Raw genomic sequence first — 22,808 nt, forward strand, 5'->3', positions numbered from 1 at the left:
AGGGAACAAAATGGAAAACAACACCATTATAAATATCAAGATGATTGCTTCAAAACTATTGTCATGGATTACTATCAAAGCCAAAATTAAATAGAGTGAATACAAATTTAAGACTAATATGCCCTATTACCCGAATTAATTCAACCCTTTCACCCAGTGTCTTAGAATTCTGCAGTTTTACTTTACTGAATAGTAACAGTGCTAGGAAGCTCTTAAGAAATAAAGGGAAGAAAAAACAGTCACAAAAAATTGGACAATATATTGGTACAGATGTAAGCTGGGGTATTTATCAAGATTTGTCTGCAGGTATAATCAAGGAAGCATATAAACCCAACAAATCGATAAGGTCAATTATTCTGTACCACAAAATAAGGACGAATGATGTCTTTAGCTTTTTAGATAATTATGAACTCTTTTTGGATCTAAGAGTCATACATAGTACAACAGTTTATTAAAAATCACTAAAAATCTATATAAAAGATTGTCCATCCAAATGCGATTCAGATCTTTTCGACATAGTTACTCGGGAATAAGCCTTCTTTGCCACGGTGTTTGCCAACCCACCATCCGGATGGATCTGGAAAAAAACAGAAAAATCAGAATTGCTCTACACAACAGTGACAAAATTTAAACACTAAAAAAGGAGGCTTTTGAAATACAATAGATTAAATAATAAATTTGGACTGAGGGCTTGCCATCAACCTATCACAATTAAGGGCGAATATGCAGGACTGTGTCGATGAAATTAGACTTAAAGTTGGTTACAAATCATGATTCAAAGTAATGGAATGGAGTGCTTTGATTTTATAATGTCACATGCATAGTTAAATGTTTGAGTAAGCCTAAACTGTAAAATAAACAAACATGATCACACAAGATTCGTATCCAAACAGCTCTTAACTTGATAAAATCTTCAGTCTCTTTGAAAGAAATGTAAAATATAATTGCTAAAAGCCATAAATTAATACAAGCTGCAAGATATTTATCGTAAGACTAACCTTCTTTAACTATCTCGACCGTTTCGCCTGCATCGAAAGACAGTTCGTCCGTTTCGGCAGCATCGTAGGCGTAAATAGTTCGACACATGGGTAATCTTGGCTTCGGAGCTGGTTTTGGTTTCGCGGGAGCTGCAGGCCTTGGACGAGCTGCAGCTGTTTTTGATGACGTAACTCTTTGAATGCTGCAAACAAATTAAAACTGATTTAGTTGGAATGCAAGCTAGGTACTCTGTTTGGACAATATAAAAAACGATCAAAAATGACTAAACTTGTAACGAACAGTGTGCCCGTGAATTCTGTCGTGAATGTTGTTGTTCACAAAGAGGGATGACCTGTTGATGTCTGGCTCTTGTCAGGGGGTGCCAGCTCTAAAATAATGGGGTTGACAATAGGCTGGGAAAGGGGTCGGGGCTACATCCTTAAGAACGTCGGAAAACGCCCTTTGGCAGCATCGCATGAAAAACTTTGCTCATCACTGATAAACAAGTTTGAATTTATTTTGTAACCCTCGATACAAGAATACGATTTCATTGAGTCAGAAAGTTCAGTTTCATAGGCAAAGATTTACACACACAAAAACTAATACCATCATAAACCATCATAGTGATAGGTTTGCCTAGCAGTGGCTGTCAACTTCTTAACGGGGCTGCTTAGGTTTATTTTATCTGCCACATCTCGCTTGATGCTAATTTAAACAAGGCTTTCCAACCTGCTTTGATGCTTAAAGGTAATTGTTGATGGTCTTCACCTTGCTGTGTGCCCTTTCGCATAATGCAACTGTGACAGGTGGGGCTGCAGCTATCCTTACAACTACTTTGAAATTTTTTGATACAAGTTTTTAAGCGAATTATTACCAAAAACCTTTAACACGGAAGGAAAGCAAAGACCACACTCGGAGAACCAACTGTTTGGGACAATAAAGCTGTGTTTTACGACAAAAAAGTGTCATTAGATCAAAGGCTGCATTTACATCTGTTGGGAGCCTGGGCCCAAAGTTTGTCCTTTGAATAGACCAAACAAAACTGTGTCACGGACATAGTATTTGGCACCTTTCTAGCATGAAGTTGAATATCAAAGGAATGCTATTTTTTAAAACGTTTCACTATTTATAGACATCCTTATGATATGTTTGATTAACTCCATTCTAAAAAAGGAATTCATTACTTTTTGTGGCCCCTAGACCTCAAGGCCCTGGGGCGATTTGTCCCCTTGCCCCTTCCTGTCTAAAATAGGACATTTAGCAAAAACCTAGTAGGTGAGACAAAGCATATTAGCCGACGGCCAATGTAGTTTCTAACTGTTCTTAAATTGCTAATTTAATCAACATATGAAACATGCAGACATTTTGTTCTTTAAAGAAGCTACTATTCAATTCAAACACAAGACTGAAATCGACAGCCTGCATAGGATTTTCAAAATTTTGTACAGGCCTCCTGAATCTAAGAATTTATGGGTTATAGGTCACTGATCATGGTCTCTCACTATTAACGGAACTGATGATCCAATACACACTGCTCTGGTGTCAGCTAGAGAACTTAAGGAGAGCCGTAAGATCAGCTCTGAAGGGTGGATTGTAACTGGTATATACAAAATAAAAAAAGCTGCCGGAATTTTTTGGAGTTTAAAGGCAAAAATAGATCGCTATAAAGCAAGAGCTTACCCGCAAACCCCTGATTCAGGAGTGCTCATGAAATCATGGTTAACACCAGAAGATGATTGCCTTGCGACCCGTTTAGCGCCCGACGTGGGTAAATTGGGATGATGCGAAGGTACTCGACTGGCTCTACTGAAAGACTGTCGCTTCTTTTGACTGCGATTGCTCTTATCAACAACTGCATACGCTTGCATGTTTTGGGAGCCAGGACCTCGGCTGGAACCCGAGGGTCTTTGTGCACTTGGCCCTATATGCAACAAATAATTGGTGTTGAACGTTTGTGAAATCAAATAAAATTTTCTATTAATACTAGAACGTGCAGATAAATCGGTCGGTATGTGCAATTAATAGGGGATTTCTTACACCTTATGGTCAACCCTGATGACAACGCTCATTTACTTCACTGCAATGCGAACGTATAAGAAAAATGGGCGTAGAAAGCTGTATTAAGAAATATGAAAAAAAATTCAAATAAATTGATTTTCCCAACCCTAGGGACGAACTCCGTCAGCTTAACAGTAGACTTTTAGCAATGAGCCATTTGTACAGAAATACTCGAAGCTTTCGGTCTTACAAGCTGATAAAAATAAATGTTTGAATGCAATTAAAACAGATGCTGGTGGAGTAAAACATTGCATGAGTAAAGGAACCAGACTTCAGTTTAAATTAAATACAAAACAAAACTTACGTGAATCTTTTGGCAACCCAAGTCCAATGGAAATTGTGAGTTGTTGTTTCCCAGCGGGCTTTAAAACGGGAAGATCACCGCTTCCAACTTGAAATTTCAATGTGCGGGTCAAACCGCCGCCCAAAGACCCTGGAATGCGGCTGCTCCAGCCTTCCTTTTTGACAGCAACAGTGATACTGCAGCGAAAATGACATTTAAAACAGTGAAGTGAAAGAGAGCGCTTAAAAGTAACAGAAAATTTAGACAAAATAAAGCTTTTGAAATTAAGGGGGGTTTAATTCCTGGAGACGACCAGAATTGGCAACTGCTCAATTTTCGAATGTGTGCAGGAAAGACTTTCTGAGAGTGCTAACAAAGGAATCGTGCACAGTAAAAAAAGAATAGTAAAAAATTACATTTTCCCCTTTTGGAGGTTAAGAGGGCACTTGTCAGTGCTGTTAATGGAAAGGACAGCCCGTAACTCTTTGGCTGTTAATGACGGAAGCTGCTGTGTTTATACACAAAGTTAAGGTTGTACGACTTTGTGTATAAACATTGATTATATAAAAGCAAAATTTCATGGGGCTCTGAACAACCGAAAGGCTACTATTTGAAGAAATTTCCGAAAATTCTCGAAGATGTATCAGTCGAAGCCAAAAATTCAAAAAGATTTTTAAATTCAAATTTTATAATCAATAGTGGGTAAAACAATTGGGACCATTGCAATCGAGAGAGAGAGGTAAATGAAATAGGAAAACTAATATAAAGAAACATACGACACATTGAAATCAATTTTGAGTTTTCTGTTTAATGCAGCTTCATATTTGGCACTTAGTAATGTGAGGAACTCCGTCTTGAAAACAGATTCGAAGATCGTATCATATTCAGACGGAACGTGGATAACGACAAATCCATCCTGAAAAGGGCTGCAAAGAAAAGGGCAAAAAAATGATTAAGAATGCAGAAATCAATTGATTGAAATTTTAAATGAACATCAGGGTTGCTTTATACAGTCAGAGTCGAGTGAAAGAGGAAGTTGATACAAGGTACACTTTGAAGTCTTATCATGCATCATTAGGAACGACTAATATGAATAAACAATAGGAGTCAGTATGTAGTAGGGGGGGGTTACGTTAAATGAACATTACTGTCAGTTAGAAATAAATGGAAAGATGATAATTATTGCAGGAATAATGAAAAGGAGACCGGAACAGATGGTTCAGAAATGAAGATTTTCCAGTGGTAAACAGAGTCAGTGGCGTTAAGGGAAAAAAGTACCCTTTAGTAAAAGAATGGCCCCAATGAATCATTTGGGGGAGAAGGACAATATCTAAGCAAAGGAGTTTGGACAGTTGAACAAAAAAGGGGATTATTTCGATTTGCTGGTGACAATTATAGCTACGAGCCCATGCTTTAAATCTCTAAGGCCCCCTGAATAAAATGATCAATATATGCCAGCCAAAAAATATGATCTTCAGAAAAAATAAAAAAGGTGATTATTTCTTGAAGTGCTATTTTACCTCAAAGACAACGAAGCAATCTTGTCCATTGTCAGTTTCCTTTTGACGATTTCTACAATTTTACCCTTGTCTGGTCCCTTTTTGATGGTTTCCCTTCCGATTAGATATATATGTTTTGCAGAGAGTAGTAGATCCCTTTTCATAATCTAGTAAGAAAAAAGAAAAGAAAGTGTGCAATTAAATCAAAATAAACATTCGCCAGTAAAAGTAACTGTGTATAGCATGGCTTTCATGGTGGCAAAACTGCCCCTTTTCGAGGTTAAATGAACACCCCTGGATTTTTTCAGCAAAAAGCTCTACATGATAAGAACATGTGGAAATTTTATTGCTCTCCATTGATATTCAATAAATCGCAAAAAGTTTACAATTTAGCAATACTATTTTTTTTACCTGCACCCAATCATAAAATCTTCTGAGGAAAAAAATTCCTCACACAATGATGACCTAACCTTAAATCGTCTGTCCACCTTATTGACTGTTTCAGCAAATTCTATTCTTTCTCTCTTTTCTGCAAAAAGAAGAAGAAAAATTACTGAAAGAAACGTCTATAGAAATGCTAGATAGAAACGTCTGTAAGTTAACTGTCCAGTCCAACATGTCATGTGTATAAAGGCAAACCTTAGTAGTTAATAATGGCCAGTTAAACAGAAAAGAATAAAATTTAACAAAACGGTGAACTGACCTACAAGCGCCCTAAGAGCTGGATTATCATCAAGCCCAATGTAATCACCCACGAAGTTTCTGTTCAAGCTGCCTCGTCGACGATCTTTCTTTTGATACAAGATATCTGATGCTGTGACATGCAAAAAGATAAGTTACTGTGTGCATTTAAACAATGCAGTTACCATAATAACTCCCTGAGTCATAATAAACTTAAATGCATTTCTACAGAAGACTTGCTGGTTTCAAATGAATACAATTCAAACTCTTATGAAGAGTAAGTACGAAATGACATGACACGATTAATCAAAATCCAAGTCAAAACATTTCTAGGTTATGGGGTCTGCAAAACTGTTATTGACATTGCAAAAAGGAGCCTGCGTGCAGATTTTACAAATATTGAAAGTCTATTACAGACGATGCGAATTATAATTTGATGAAAGACAATCCCACTTCAAGACAAAAGCTAACCTGAACAAACAATATGTAAGCTGTCATGCAATTTTAAGTTACATTCTAACGGACACACATTGAGCTTGAATTTGAGCGTTATGCTTCCAACGTTTGCTGTCGTCTTGCACCTGCTATTTAGCTAGAAAAACTTTCGATTGAGCAAACAGTATTGCCATTCAGTGTTAAGTGACTGTGATAAAAGAGAGTGTGATAAAAGAGACTGCCGTACCTTGCATCTTCATCTGCATATACTGCTGTCGTGCTTTGTATTGACGATATGCCTTCTGAATTGTACGCGCAAATGAGTCATATTTTCTCTCTCTTAATTCTTCCAGCAAGAACAGCTAAAAGAATGGTCAGGCTTATGAGTATGTTTTCAAAACTTTTAGGACATATATATAACAAACAAAGATGATTCTAAAAATTCTTCTTGAGCTCTAAGAAAACAGGTTGGAAAGCTGCTTTCTCCTTTTCTTTCCCTTATAACTAAATGGGATTTTGCTCTTTAGTACATAAACTTAAACATAAACTCTTTGCTTTTTAGAAGCGACAGGAGCGTATCTTTTTAATGCAAGCAAACAAGCATTTACCTTTAATCTAGGATGGCCTATCTATTTCATAACTTCAAACAGCAAGTCTTTTAAAAATACTTAAAAACAAAGCCATAGGCTGTTAAATTTAGCATGACAGGATCATAATATTGCATATGCTTTTGAGAGGAGTAAACTTGTGAGTAAATATCTAAACTAACAGGCAGCTTATAAGAAGACGTAGATCATTTCAATCTCTTGCTAAAGCCGTTGACAGCCAACTAAAACGCTTTTCAAGCCCAAGTGACAATAATCAGTGAGATCAAAAATTGTTTGCAGTAATAAAGCTAATCCTTCTATGATTTTGCAACAACTCACCGACTCAGGGTTCTTGACAAAGACTTTTGACTTTCCCAATTGCCATTGGTCAGCATCCATGTTCACAGCATTCATCAAGTGCTTGATGCCTGACCGTGGATCTCCCTGCCAGCGAGGGTATGTCTCCGGAGTCAAAATTGCATACCTAGGCAAATAAGATAAGCAACATTTCTTATTCCAACTTGACAGCTGTTCTTTGAAGTCACAAAATACGGATGGTTGCAGGTGTCTTTTCTGATCCATTTAATATATATCCTTTTAACGATTCTGTTCCTTTACTATATTTATAATCAGTTTTCACTTGAAGTAACTGTTTAAAAGAACATCCAAAACAAAGTGGCTTTGAAATTCATTGAAAAAAACTTTTCATATATTCAAAAAATGGAGGCAAACCTTCGCAGAAACTTGTCAAAGACCCTTCGAAAGGCAAATCCAGCACGCCGAACTCGAATGTTTTCCTTCAACCCAAGGTATTCTACTTGATGCCTTACTCTGTAATAGAACACAAAACGTATTATTAAAAAGGGCAGAGGATATCTCGGTCGTCTTATGACCCACTCACGAAAGTGTCCAACTTAGACTCATCATGGCTCAAGAAAACAGACGAGCTTACTATATCTGAAATATGTAAAGATTTGAGAGAGGGATCTTGCTTTCAAAAGCCAACTTTCACAAACAATGATGATTTTAGGGAAGGGGTAAGACAATGTAAAACTGCAGTTGCTTTCTGCTGGGTGTTCATTTGGCCAAGAATCCTGCTAAGGGAAAACTTAGCTGGAATGTTCAAATAAGTTGGCAAAGATAAAATACATCTCAAACGAGTATAAAACGCATGCATATGTGATACCTCTGATTATAAACAATACAAACAACTTTTGAATTCTATTGTAATAGGAGACATAGATCTGATTCGAATTTCTGACTAACTAAAAGTTATTATCATTAAATCCTCTACAATTTATTATCTAATTATCGCACACACTATAGAGGAGTTGGGAAGACGAGAATATTGAAAAGAAATAGGTTTTAAAAAGTGTAGACATTTATTTAGCTTTGCATACCTATCAGCTTCGAAATCATGAGGTTTCTTTGATTCGTTCGGTTTGATGCAGCGAATATAATGAGGGGTACACTGCATCAGCTTATTCACCAGCGTATTTGCTTGTGTCTATAGAATCAAAAGCTTATAGAGTCAACTTCACGTAGAGTAATTCCAAGAAAAGAACTTGGTTAATATAATCAAACTAACATTTTTTATCAGGCTTCATAATTGTGACTGGAGAGCGTTCATCTGTATTTTATTCATCTATAAAGCTGACAAAAAATCTAAATTCGGCATTTTGCATTTAAATCACACTACAAAACGGACCAGATAATCGTTTGGTTAATAATGCTTTTTCAAAAGACTCTTGCTCATAAAATGCATAGCATCTTAAAAGTTGAAGAGGTCTTGCATTAATTTAATCCAAAGCCACAAAAGTAGAATACAGTAAGCATAAGCATAAATTTCCAAAAGATAGCAAGTATGATACCCAATCCAACAGCAATTTAAACATTAAAAATCTTAATTCCCGCAAACATTAACAGAAATTAATAGCATTAATGGAGAAATTAAACAACTAATAATCAAAGAAGGATACCCAAAGATGCAGTAAAAAGGATCTTAGACAGACGTTGTGTTCAATTTAATGCAGCTTAACATAAATTATAGTTTGACAGTACCTTGAAATTCTTGAATAATATTGTTACCATCACTACAATCTACTGGTACACTGAGCATGGTGTAATTTCAGTTTCAATAATTTCCAAACTGAAATACGCAATTGTCTAATTTACATTTAAAATGGAAGTCGATGCGGTACCTTGATTTTGCTACTGGCTGTTGTTGGCCTTCCCCTCTTTTCCGTCTTGGTGTCGTCGGGAAACAGGCTGACTATAAATGGGCTGTTGAAGAATGTCATCAAATGTTAATAGTTTTTTAGAATGAAAAATATGAAAGCAAAGTTCAATATACTAGAACTAGGTCTTCTAACTGAACAGATCCGAATGATAAAGAAGTGGGAAATTAGAATCAATGACTCAGACAACAGAATATCAAGTCCATAAGCTATAATTTCATAGATTCCATTCCATTTCAACATTAGCTAAAAACATTCATAACCTGATAAGTAAGAAAAAACGATGGTTTTTTCAATTAAAAGATCTAAAGATAAAGTGGGCAATATATTTTTTCTACAGCAAATGATTTCACAGTTTAACCAAAGTTTACACGGCAGTCCATGACATCTTCAAGCTTCGCCGTCACAAGCAAAATTGAAAGTCTTTAAAGCTAAGATACGTTTCTAAGTCATCAGAATAAATGTGCCGATTAGAACTTACTTGTTACTGCTTTGCATTAGCTCAATCAAATCATTGAAAAGCACGTCTCTGTTTCTCTCACAAAATCCATCTGCTTCGTATGTCACCTGAACAAAACATTGAATGTAATACCAGGATTGCATGGAGCAGCGACAAAAACAATTTAGAAGGCATCTTTGTCTGACACCTTTAATCCAGATTAGGACAAGTGGAAATGTAAATTTTTTTGAAATGAAATAGCTTGATCTTTACCCCCAATGTGACATTAACAGATTAGGAAACTGAAACAGACTAGGAGCTTGCTTAACTCCCTAAAGCCTTCTAAACTCTCCCCCATATTTGGCAATTTATATACATACCAAATATGCAAAACAAAGACGACGGAACGACATACACGTTCCACAGTCATTGGACTACCAACGCTCTGAAACTAATCAAATGTATTTCTCAAACAACAAATATCTCATGTTGAATATTCTTTTGAGAAAAAAGGTTTTCCAGGAATGCCTTTGAAAATAAACATTACAAATGTCATAGATTTTTTTGGAAGCTGGGTGAAAAACGAAGTAGATGAGTTAAGAAATGGGTAGGACTTAATAGGTTAAATTGAGCCTGTATATAATAATTTTTCTAAAATTGATTCAACTTTTTGCGTTTATTAGCGTTTATGAGCATTCGAATCTGAGATCAGTGATGCGGGTCTATTGGTAAACTTATATTGGTTTTAGGTTATTAGAGCATCCACTGGTTTAATTGTTTGAGAACTGGTTTAACAAAGAATCAATGGCCGATTTGCTCACCTTTCCTGCGTAATGATGAATGTTGAAACCCTGGCTGAAACCATTATAATGCTGGTGGCTTCCAACTGCACCTTCCAGTTTCTGGGGGTTTAATAATGTAAGTTAGGCAAAAAGCAAGGATAGTCTTCTGGGTGGTGCAAATAGTTATGATAAGTGGCATGCAAGTTAGGTCGTGCTTCGAAGCCGAACATACTGAATTATCCTTCTCCCAATTATTGTTTGAGCTTTAAATATATCGTGTACTATGCTTGAAAATGAATACTCAAAGGAGTCTACGACCAACAATATCATCAAGAAATACAGAAAATGTCTTCTTGCCTTTCATATAAGTGCTGATTATCACACGATTCTCAGAAGGAGCTTCAACTTCACATCATTTTCAATCAATTCTCCAACAAATTGTAAAAGTGGCATGGACTCAGGGACTGTCCTGAACCCAATAGGGGTTAACTAAAGCAATTGTACTTTAATGGGGTGGTGGGGGAGGTGGGCTTTTTAAAAAAGCTAAAATCTAACCCTACTTCTCACGATAAAAATTAAATAATAGGCAGGTGAAACTAACAGTAAAAAAACCTTACCTGCAACAGTTTCATGTCTGCGCCTTCGCCCTGGGCATGCATGGTGGCACAGACGTCATCAAGGACACACATAATTCCAGGAGGCTTCTGCAAATCGCATCAAATAGTAAACCATAAATAAGTTGTCGTTTTGATTTACGCCAAAATTACCGTTGCTTTCAGAAAAAAAGCTTTCGAGATAAGAATTAGTTTAATTGACAGGCCTTAAGAACAAGGCATAGTCACAGACACATCTTCCAATGCCAGAGTATAGGCACTGTAAATAACAGTCCAGTATCTATTGACTGAAAGCAACCGATAGCAACGTTTGGTCTCTTGCCTACAAGAACTGTCCTCTTCAAGTTATAACGCAAGTAACCTTCTTAATGTCAATATAACGAAAAAATTGCGTTAGTTAAAGATGAACCCCGTGAAAAAAAAATAAGCTTACATATTACAAAGTAAAAGGAAAAAATTCGCGAGGAAATCAATATAACAAACCTTAGTCTCGATCAAATCGCAGACAACTTTGTTATTGAAATAGTCAATAGGTGTCCAAGTAATGCCTTCCTCGACGTACTCTTCCTATCCAATTCAATTTATATTCAATTCAATATTGTTTGCAAACTATATTTGTACAAATAGATAAAAATTCTAGAAACGTAAAATATACGACTTGGGAAAAGTATGGACTAGTTAAAAAAGCTACGCACAGTCTCCTAGTAAAGCAAATCTTAATTTTGTCAACCTTTTAAGCAATTCTATGTTAAAATTATAATTGTTAACTACAAGTTACACAGAAAATATATTAGAAATGAAGTCAATGTCTGTGGTACAGTATAAACCGGGACTGTCTATGAAGCAAATTATTGTTTCATTTCGATCTTCTTGTCGTCTTTAATAGTGCAGAAGTTTTCATGAGAGAGCTGTATTGGATTTGTAACCTGACCACGCGAAGTTTATTTTCAATGCTTTGATATCTACTCTTATTAAAGATCACGAATATTACAACATAATACGGAAATAGGTGCTAATTTGAACAGCAAAATTCAATAAAAGACCATAACACATATAATGATTCCATCTAATACACTCTATCTAAGATGAAAATTTAGCGAAAGTCTAACTGTGTAAAATCGTCGTGGTTGTTACTCTACCTGCTCTGCTTTTAATGTCAGCTCAATGAAAATCTGCTGCAGTTTCTCGTTTACATAGTTAATGCAGAACTGCTCAAAGCCATTTTTCTACAAAAACGAGCATAGAGGATTTAGTGAAAAAATGGGTATTACAACAAAAGTATTTTAATTCTGAGTGCTCTAGAGGGGGCTTAAAAATGGGGGCTTAAAAGAGAGTGCGTTTATCAGGGATATCAACTTAAGAAGGGTTTCCTTTTAAAGGAATGACAACCAATAAAGCTACGTTTATGTATGGTAAATTGACACTATATCTTCTCAAAACTAAGCTAATCATACATTAATGAAAATTAATACTTGAAAGCCATTTAAAAAGCATTTTTATGGTTTATAAATCGTAATGGGAGCAGTTTTCAAGGTCAAGTTGATTCTGCTGTATGGACCAGTGCAGTGCCCTATACAATGACATTAATAAAAAAGCATAAATATATATGAGAGGAAGATGAAGTGCATTTTGTTAGCTGAGATACAGATGAAATATAAAACGAAAGATAACCTTTGCCTTTACCAGTGACAGAAACAAAGAACCGTAAAACTTGTTAGTAAAATCAAGGCTCACATGAAGATTCTAACTACATTTTGTCACCAGGCAGAAGTCAATCTCATTTGATAAGAGTTATCTGCTGCCATTCATTTTAGTTTGTTTGTCTTAATGTTCTGGCTTTAAAAGAACAAATCAGACAACGGCCAGATACCGATGTGATATATTTTTCTAACAATATTGGTAATGTTATATGAAATAAAATTCATGAAAAATGCATAAAAATAACTGAATGCTAATGTATAAAAAGTGAATTTTTGCTGTTATCAAAACAACATAAGGTGAGGTTAAATTTGATACCTTGAATATTTCAAATCCATAAATGTCAAGAATGCCAATAGAAATCTCATCAGTGTCCTTCTGCATTGCTTTGTTTACAGACTTAGAGAAAGAAGCATTACCACTGGTTACTGTTATAAGTAGTACAACACAACTGGAAACCACAAACATGGCTTGAAGGCATTTCAACTGATCTCAAAAAAAAGTTAAAAGACACACAGGTTCCTTAATCATAACAGCAGTCTCATAATGACAGCTCAAATATCGTTACAATGTGAAATTCGTTAAAACTCTTTTTAAAATTTAGTTATAAATAACGGTAAAAAATAACCAAGGTTCAATAATAATGAAACGCTGATTTATTCAACAATCAATATCCCAAAAATCGACCACTGTGTAAAAACACTGCAGGAAATGGCACACAAAAAATCGACATAAATTAAAAGGTTTTTCCTCTAAAAAATTAAATGAATTCAAAACAAAGACAAAAATCTATTTAATCATACGAACCCTATAAACAACATTTAAAAAGGCAATTCACTAAGCGACTGTACAATTTATCATAAATGGTATTTACAAACACCTACAATCTGCTATTGCACCCATAGGTATATATAAAAAACTTTTCCAGTAATTCTATATTTCACTGCTCGAAACTAATGATAAGGAACTAACCTCTACGAGAAAATCAAACAGCCTCGAGTAGAGTGTTTTTGCTAGGGCATCCCGAGTATAGGTGGCCTGAAAGAATTCATGTTTCAAAAATTCCTCATAGAAATCAAATATGCAAAGCAAGATGACAATATAAAAGCAATTTATAGGTTCAATTAGTTACATGAATAAATTACATGAATAAATGGTTAACAAGAATGGAAGGTAACAAAAATGTTGAAAGTTGACAAAAAAGTTATTGCTAATAAAGATTAATGAAGAAACAGAGAAGTTAATTTTGACTTTTAGTCTTGATAATGAAATTAACAAATTATGAGAAAATTTTTTGGCAAAGCATTGGGTTATTCTAATATCTTTAAAATAATAAAATAAAACTTGAAATATAAAACGAAATTAAACCGAAAGATTACCTGTTCTACATTAAGGGTCATTTTAATAGTCTCCGATGTTTTTCCCCATTTGCTTTCCATTACTCGACTGAAAAAGGATAAACATTTATAAATAAGGCGAAAAGGTCGGGAAAACCCAAAACGCCACTATATTCTGATGGCATGGTCATCTCAGCAATTGGGAAACTTTTCAAAGGTTTTCAGCATCATTTCTCGTATAAACATATCCGTCACCCTGTTATGGCGGTATTCTTGCAAAAAGCAAGTTTTAAGCGCATTCTGAGATACAAAATAACATGCCATTTGATACAAAATCATGGGCAATAAGTTTCCCAAAACAATAACTCATAAGTCAAGAACTGTTCCAGGATGAATTATTCAACTGCAAAACGCCTGACCTTAAAGAAATGGCCTAAGATATGTTTTAAAATCATTCCCGTGGAACTTAAAGTAAATCGTGTATAGTAAATTGTGCTGTATCCAAAAATGATATCGTTCTGTAAAATGGCTATAACAGAATCTGACATTTTTACCTGGTTAACTTTTCCTTCAGCATTCCAACATCAATCTGAAGCAAGTAAGCCGGAAACTGCAAAACTAATAACAATACCTTGATTAAGTACCATAAACAAATACCACAATTAATACCTTAAATGCACAGCAAAAACATTTAGTTCTTATTGGAACCTTGTGTGGGTATAAAAAGCTTGAATTGCTTAAGGTCACAACAAAACGTTTTATCTTTTTATGTGACAACAAAAATTAGAAAAATCCACATAAAAATGAGGTGAAATTACAAGACCAAATCCCGGATAAACTCATATTTAAGAATAACAATAATTGTTTCATTCACTACTGTTACTTTAACTGTTACTTAAACATTAAATTCATCCACAGATCCATACTTTTTGATGGTTTGATTTTTTTTCAAACCGTTTGGACAATATGGCAGCAAGGTAGGGAATTAAAAAAAAAGGGTTAGGTTGATGAAATGATTAAGACGGCAATTCATAAAAGAAGTATGGTGTATGTGTTCCAGCTGCCATATTTCATGACAGAGATCATTTTAGACGAAACAGACAGACAAACCTAGCTATGTAGCAATCTTTGTATCAAAAAGGACTGTCATTTGACTTTTAAGAACAACCTCAAAATAGAAAGCCTGATATGAAAGCGTTCTAACAGACACACTTACAGTCGTCATCTTCAGGCTGTGCATAGTTGCCAACCTCTGTGAAGGAGATATTGCCAATGTGTAGAATACCAGCAATAATTTGCAGGCAACTTGCTTGGTTCTCGTCACTGATTGCCATCACCTCCATTGCGTTCTATGGACATGTCCAAATTGCATGAATTGCAAAGCAATTGCATCAAATAATTTATGTTAATTTTTTAAAGTATTAACTCTAGACATATATGAAATTTTAGGGCTTTTGGGGGTCTAGCAAAATGTTTTAGTTTATGGTGGAAAAAACGCCTATGTTGCCTTTGGAAAGATATTGAAAATGGATTTAAAGGCCCTGTTATAAGGTACGCAGAAAATCTCTTCCTTATTTTTACAATGTGGATATCTGATGACTAAAAAATGAAAAAATCTGACCGTGCAACAGTGCCTTACGAAAACCATTAAAAGGATAGAAACTATTTTTGATTCAAAACAAAAAAGAGAAGACAAGCTGTGAGCAGCCACTGTTAGGCTTTACAAGCAAAGAGAGTTTTATCAATAATAAACCTAACTCGTGTAATTTAATAAAAAGTGTAAAAACAGCTTGTAAATCAATAAGAGATGACAAGAAACAATGGAAAGCAATCGTCGTGTTTGATGCTTCAAAGGCACAAAAGACACTGTTTACCCTCGTATCTTGATATTCTTGCACGTCGTTTACCCCATCGACATCGTAGCAGCCACTCTGGTTTAAATAGTAGTAGTAATCTGGTGTTGTCAGACCAAATGTTTCTGCAAAAAAGACCTTATTTATTAACAAATATGTAGATTACCAGAAAAAACCCGTTTAGGCCACATACTAGCAGGAAACCTGGATTGTCTATAGAGGGCAGGCGAAGGAAGCTAGTGTGAGTGGGCCTAAACAAGCAAACAATGATCAAAAATTGGCATTATGTCAAAAATATTTCTATCAAGATCTGGGGAAATGCAGAATTACGACTAAAATGATCTAGTCAGGTTGAATTAAATTTTTATCAATTTTACGCTGAAAAAAGCTCATCTCATTTGATATGAATAGACACCGAAAGGGCACTGTACAAATACGACTTTATAGAATAAATTGACCAAGGGATGGCAAAGCGGAAATATTTCGTTTGCATACCTAGAAGCTATTTTGAGACGCATTTAGTGTACAAACAGACAGCTTTCTCCTTCTTTCTCATTATAATGACATAATTCGTGCTATTATGCCAATTTCAACATTAACTTTTATTTACTGAAAGTCACAGTGCAGTTTTTAAAAAATGGTTACATGCAATACGTGTTAAGGTTACGGTAAACGTTTTCTGGATGAAAACATCAATTTTTCGATTTTTGACATTCAAGTAGCTGAACTTTCAAGGCACACAATGATGCCAAATTTGAAACTACTAGAAATTTTGAGAATGGAAAAAATTTCATGTAGTTGAGCCCTAAAAATCTCTTGACCTGTCAAGCCGATTATCGCTGCTTTGCGGTTGTGGTCGCATGTCTAATTTACAAAATGACACAGCACATCCATGCATACAATGTAGGGCCGTGTTTATTTATTCAGGCTTATTGATCTTCAAGTGACTGGACCCGGATTACACTGTGGTTTACGAGTGTACCTTGCAAGTGCAATCAGTAAAATCCCGTTTTCTTCGGACTTAAAATTCCTCTACATACAGGTACGAAAAACCTATTTTGTACCCAAGGAACAAATCGAATGGCTCAAAACTTTGCACACGGCCAGGACAGATGTCGGGTTAGCAAGTGTGTCTCAACATTTTTGTATTAGCTTTGGTTCGTCCTTTATAGCCAAATACAGCTTTGAGAGGGAAGAAAAATTGTTTGCCAATTTTTGACAGGGTACAGTTTCAAGGGGAGGAGGAATTTCTTAGACATTCTTTTGTAGCTTAGGATCTGCGCTTTCTGCTGATATAAGTCAGATTTTGTTGCCTCAAACGCAAGGGTACAAAATAGCTTTTGAAGGTGGTACACTCATTTAAGCAATAAATTTGCCTGGAAAGTATCATTTTACAATCTTTGTCAAATATTATTTTGATATGGTTGGAATCGCCACATTCTTGTGCATCGAATGATGTATAGTTTAATCTGATTCCATAAATAGTTTTGCTTTTAGGTAGAGAAAACCAAATATCGTGTCAAAACCTTTACCGTAACCTTAAAATCACTTTCGACATCGAATGCGTGCATCAGTTCCGGTTCTCCCAAAATAATACTGATACATCATTTGGGGTACGTAGTTCTAAGTTACGCAGAAGTGATGGGTCGAAACTCGTGTCATAGGACCAGAAGAAATTGATAACAATTGAAATCAAGATACATTCCAACTGATTAAGGCATTTATAGTTGATAACGCCAGTGTGTTATGAGGTATGCAGTCAGCAAAACAAAGGCTATGCAAGATCATAAAAAAGCTAGAAACGAATGAATAAAACAGCAAAATTCAGTTGGCTAGGTAATAAATAATTAAAAACATTTCAAGAAGACGATGTCAATGGTAGAGGTAGTTATCATATGAGTCATTCGAAAAGCAAATACTTTCTAAAATCAAATGCCACGCCTTAGCAAATTAACAGTGCTTAATGACATCAAAGACTTTTGAACGGAGGTTAACCTACCTTTGTCCTCATCTGTGGCTCCTTTGAGAATCTGATAGAATATATGGAAATTGCGTTCGCCTTCATTCTGCATGACCACTCTTGACTTGAAAAAAGCAAATACATTGACATTGTTGAAATGGGAAAGATGAACGACTGAATGGGAAAATGAAAAGAGCATCAAACTGAAAATGTGAGAGATTTGGCTTAAAATTCAAGAAACGAGAACAAAACGAAAGTACCTTTTCCAAAAGAAAATTTGAAATCCTACCACCCTCGGGCTGTCCACCTCTGCTAAACTGGATCTCTACATATTTTCCCTGTAAAAATGCTAGTTTATGACAAAATGCTGATAGAAATCCATCCATGCATTAACAGTCTTTTGAAAACTTTAAACAATTGAAGCTTTTCGAAGATTTCTCTGTGAATATTTTGACAGGGCAAAGCAATGAGAAAAAGGTAAAGAAAGTTACATTCTACACAACTTAAATTATATACCTAAAGCTGAAGAAAGAGAATTAAATGTCTCACTTACAAATCTACTGGAGTTGTTATTTCTGACTGTTTTAGCATTTCCAAATGCTTCAAGCAGAGGGTTGGATTCTAAAATAACCTCTTTAACTTTCTGAAATGAAAATTATACATAAAATTGGCATGACAATAATCAGAGGTAGAATTCTAGTAAATTAATTTTTCTAATTAATTTGCTATACTAATAACCAAGTTACAAAAATATTTTTGCACTTTTGATGTGCAATATAATAACTATATAAATATATTGAATATATTTCAAAAATATATATACTTTCTTAATTTTTCACACTATAAAACCAGTAATCCAATTTTTCATATGTTGCTACAGACTTGCCTCTTGTGACAAAATTAATCATCTAGTTTGAAGTCACAAAAGCTTCTTCTACCCAAGGAAGGTCATTCTCTTTAAAAGTTAGGGCTCAAGTTATCCCTGTGAACCAAAAATGAATCTTGATACTTATAATACAGTTGTTTCCAATCTCTCTTCTTAAAGTAACACAAATGGTTACCTTCATTTAAACCATGGAATAGCATGTAAAACTATTCAATTCAACTCTGCATAAAGTCATTCCCCACTTACAGTCCCAGCTATTGATGCAACATTTGGTGTGCTTATGAATAAAGCCTATTACTGCACTTTCAATATCAAACATTCAGTAGCTACAACTGACTTGGTTTTCTTTTCAAATTCATCCTGGCTTCAAAAGCTTGGAAAAATACAAACTTGGTAGAGATGATAAAAATGTGGATCACAGATGAATAAAAAATGTGACTTTAAAGCAAACCTGAACATTAGGACCTCCACCAGAAACTTTTGCAATGTAGTTCATGATAAACTTAGCATTTACTGTCTTTCCAGCTCCAGATTCTCCACTTTTAATGAAAGAAAAATTCAAGCTTAATTTGAAAGGATTTCATTTTGCAACAAGTTACAGTTTGCAGCTAAAATTCTCTGACAACATTATTTACAATTTATAATTAATGGCTAACAATATAGAGCAAGGCAGTTTGTTCTTCAATATCTTTGAATAACTATTATTGTAATTTATATGTCTTACTTTGGCTAAATGCAAGTTTCATAAATAAAATTCTATAAAAAGTAATTTGACCTCCCATTTTCATAAAATTTACAGATATTGATCTTAATTTGATCTTTAAAACAAAACATGAATTATATACTTATTTACCTGATTATCACACATTGGTTTTCTTGTTCAATCAACATGTTTCTGTACATATTGTCACTAAGGGCATAGATGTGGGGTGGATTCTCATAAGGAGCCTAAAGAAATAACAAATTATAAACTCTATCAAACATTGTAGAATACACACGTTTTTAAGAGCCTGACAACTCTTTTAAAGGCTTCAAGTTCTTATCTTTTGGACAATTCAAGACTTTATTGTTCTTGATGTTGTTCTTATCTTAACATCAATTTATTCTAGATCTGCCTCTTCTATGAGAATGGGCCTAAATTCACCATTATGACATCACTATGACGTCAAAACCATGCCAAAATCCAAAACCCAATATATCAAACTGACTGCCTTGACACACCCTTTCTATTGCAAGCTGGGGTAAAAGACGAGACGAAAATTGTCCCTTCTAATTTTTTCTTCTAATTTTCCATCTGAGGTATGGCATGTTCTTATTTTGCTCTTACTTTTTAGCAAATCAAGCCTTGGTATTCTTTTAAGATGTGCACTTCTAAAAGAAGAGCACATGAGAATTATGGAGCTGCCTTGAATAATGAATCAAGCATCTCATAAAAGAAAAGTAGCTAATATGTCCTTTAAAAAGAGGATTTTTCCAATGGTAAACATCTGAATATTTTTAAAAAGAATTCAATATCACACTACCCATACCTTTAAAAAGAGTTGGGTAAGTTTCATGTATTGATCTTGATCAGATATAATATATTTTTAACAGTACAACAAAATTTCTTTGGCTGAATCATTATGCATAATTTACTGGTTACAGTCACTAAAGGAATACTCACAGCTCCTTGATATTGCTCAACATCTCTGTCAGTGAAATAAGGCATTTGCTTGAAAGGATTGACTGACACTAGTACTGGTCCAATATATGTCTATAATTTGTAAAGGAAATTTATGACAACATGGGGTTTCTATCAAATTAAAGCTTAATACAGATAAGGCTTGAGATATGAAAAAACCATGTGATATTTCAAGATTAGGTCATTAAGTTCATCTTTTTGATAAAGACTAATAATGACATTACTTATTTTACAAAAAAGTAATTATAATGTTTAGGTCATTGCAGCAACATATATCATGAGGTCAAAAGCAAAATACTCCATTTGGAAAGTGAAAGTCAAGACGTAATCAATAGATTGATAAAGGATAGCAGATTAAAAAGAACAAGAAGATAGAAAATATAACTTGTATTAAGAACTACTAATCATCCAAAACATTTCTTTCATGTACAGGAAAGGATACAAATATCAGGTCATCCATAATCCTTTTCTTCAAATTGTCTACAATGGCAGCTTCCTGAATTTTTGGGAGAAGGACCATGTCCTCTACACCACTGCTTTTCATGTCCCCTTTACTTTGCCAATGATAGTTCGGCTACAAGAAAGAGACATGGTCACAAAGAATAATTTAGGAGGCTTAAGAAAATGTAGTCAATCTTTCAAGTACCTTCTAAAGACAGAATTTTAGGATTGGTATGTCAATAAGACATTAAATAGCTACTTAAATTGACAACCTATTAACCCTTGCATTAGCACCTCATTTTGAAAGAGCACACTGCTCAAATAAGCACCCCTTTAGAGGACAGAAGGAGTAAAAAGTTCACAGGGACACAAACAAAGTAAGATTTTAGCCTTGGGAAAAGGAAATAATGAGCAAAAACAGTGACAGGCTTTTCTATGTTGGAACATGTCTGGTGGAGACCAGTTTATATCTGAAGATCAAATGTTGTAGTTTTTACAAGGCAATTTTTTTTTAAAATACCCATTTAAGCTAAACACAAACGCAAGCAGATGGCCAGCAAAGTTGGCCTTATCTTTTTGCTGTGTGCCTATATAAAATAAAAAAAGGTTTTAGTAGTATGTTGTGAAATGTTTCCTTTTTTCAAAGCCATTTCAAGTTCTGTACCTCAAAAAATAGAACTTGAATTATTTAGATAAACACTTTATGATTTGAATCACAAATGATAGCTATTACTTGAAATGGAGTGTGAGTTAATAGAACTACAGCATCAAAAATTTGTTTAACTGCCACTATTTTATTTTCTGTAATAGAAAATAAAGAGAATTGATTATTATACCATGCCTCACTAACTTTGAGATAACCAAAGTAAGCTAAACACTTTTGGAAAATCACAGCACCATGGATGGTTGTGGTACTTTATATTCTCATTCTATTCTCATTATCTACTTTTGTAATGCATTATTTATCAATACATCATACAAAGGGGGCTGCTCTCTTGATTAGTTCATTTATTTAGAGAGCTCATCTTTATTCAAACTGTCTTGATAGAATCATGCAATGTCTTTTCCTTTGCTTTGTCTGTACTTCTGTAATTTTATATTTAGTTAAGTTTAAAACACTATTTGTACAAATTGTATACTCATTAACAATCAAACAGAAGTGAGAGTAAAAAATGAAACTGATAAATTTGTCTCTTTAGAGTTGAAAACATGTTGAATCATTATTATATATGCCTACATTGTAGAGCGTTGTTGGCATTAGCCAGGGCACATGAAGGTTTTTAAACCCACAATAAGATTGGGCAGTTCATATTTTTATTTCCTTATATAGCTTGATGTAATCAAACTGGCAAGTTACCAAATTTATTTTGGAATGCTGTCATGGGCTGAGGTTTCAATTTTTTGGAACTTGGCTGAATATTAGCTCCAATAAAACCTCAACCTGAACCTGAATATTATCAGGTTAAAATTGGAAAAATAAGAAAGAATGTTAAACTTTAGAAATGCATTTAACATTTCCGACAACAATATTTACAGCTTTTGATTAGAAATGACTATTTAGAAATTCCCATAAAACCAAGAAAAATTGCCTTTATTCTTTTTTTTACTTAACGTTTCCTATTAAATTTGACTTCTGGTAGTTATATAGGTTAATAAACGGTCACTCAAATGGAATGAAAAATATTTCCTTAATTCTAAACTTTCGATGTCAATATTTGGAGTGATGATGTCAATCGATTGACTCAGAGGACATAATATATTGATATAATAAACACACTCATGAAACCAACCCGGTTCGCCGTACTTGCATTGTAGAACTCGATCTTTACCGTTCATTGTCGTCTTAAAATATTAATATTGAAAAAATACCTCTAGTAACAAATGCTCGAACTCTTTACTATGATGCGGAAGAAGGGAGTTCGACAGAGTCCTAGTGCCCCCCTCATTTCGCACCTCTTCAGTTTCAAAAACAGCCAAGTAATTTATATATCAATTCCATCAAAAGCTTTAACTTACCATTTTGGAAGAATGTCTGATTTACACAGCGAATTTTTTTTTATGATCTCTGTTAACCCGTATCCTTCAACTCTGCAAACACCGTGTTGTCATCCTCCTTTTAGGCCCGTGGTTGATTTGTTAAACCGAATCCATGCCACATATCATAGTTTTCTATTATCATGCATCCGAATTATGTCTTTAGTGCCAAACGTTTCTCTTTCTAGCTTATGGAAAAAGGCACTTTACTTTCTCTTATTATTCCTGTTTCATTTCCACTATAATAATTAGTCACTCAACCTTTGCTCTCCTTGCGGAAGAATAATAAAAATGGTCCTGCCCATCAACTAAACGCTCCTTAAAC

General features: G+C 34.6%; 1 protein-coding gene across 1 annotated transcript; it reads right to left on the reverse strand.

Annotated features, from left to right (window-relative positions):
• Window positions 1–26: 26 nt before the first annotated feature.
• On the reverse strand, window positions 27–22,808 carry LOC135687162 (unconventional myosin-Ie). The gene is made up of 32 exons (XM_065203658.2): window positions 22,466–22,808; window positions 20,451–20,582; window positions 19,991–20,080; window positions 19,181–19,275; window positions 18,779–18,866; window positions 17,995–18,084; window positions 17,702–17,779; window positions 17,481–17,565; window positions 15,503–15,606; window positions 14,845–14,977; window positions 14,183–14,246; window positions 13,671–13,737; window positions 13,264–13,329; window positions 12,610–12,690; window positions 11,733–11,819; window positions 11,077–11,160; window positions 10,597–10,683; window positions 10,019–10,099; window positions 9,240–9,325; window positions 8,723–8,804; window positions 7,922–8,028; window positions 7,254–7,352; window positions 6,861–7,005; window positions 6,182–6,296; window positions 5,522–5,632; window positions 5,289–5,347; window positions 4,840–4,985; window positions 4,096–4,245; window positions 3,341–3,516; window positions 2,659–2,899; window positions 999–1,180; window positions 27–577 (listed from the first exon to the last, which is right to left on the reverse strand). Exons 1-32 carry the CDS (start codon window positions 22,466–22,468, stop codon window positions 501–503), a joined length of 3,291 nt encoding a protein of 1,096 aa, XP_065059730.2. The 5' UTR covers window positions 22,469–22,808; the 3' UTR covers window positions 27–500.

Source organism: Rhopilema esculentum, chromosome 20 (genome assembly GCF_057945365.1).
Source record: "Rhopilema esculentum isolate cy_ngs chromosome 20, ASM5794536v1, whole genome shotgun sequence".
Taxonomy (NCBI): Eukaryota; Metazoa; Cnidaria; class Scyphozoa; order Rhizostomeae; family Rhizostomatidae; genus Rhopilema; species Rhopilema esculentum.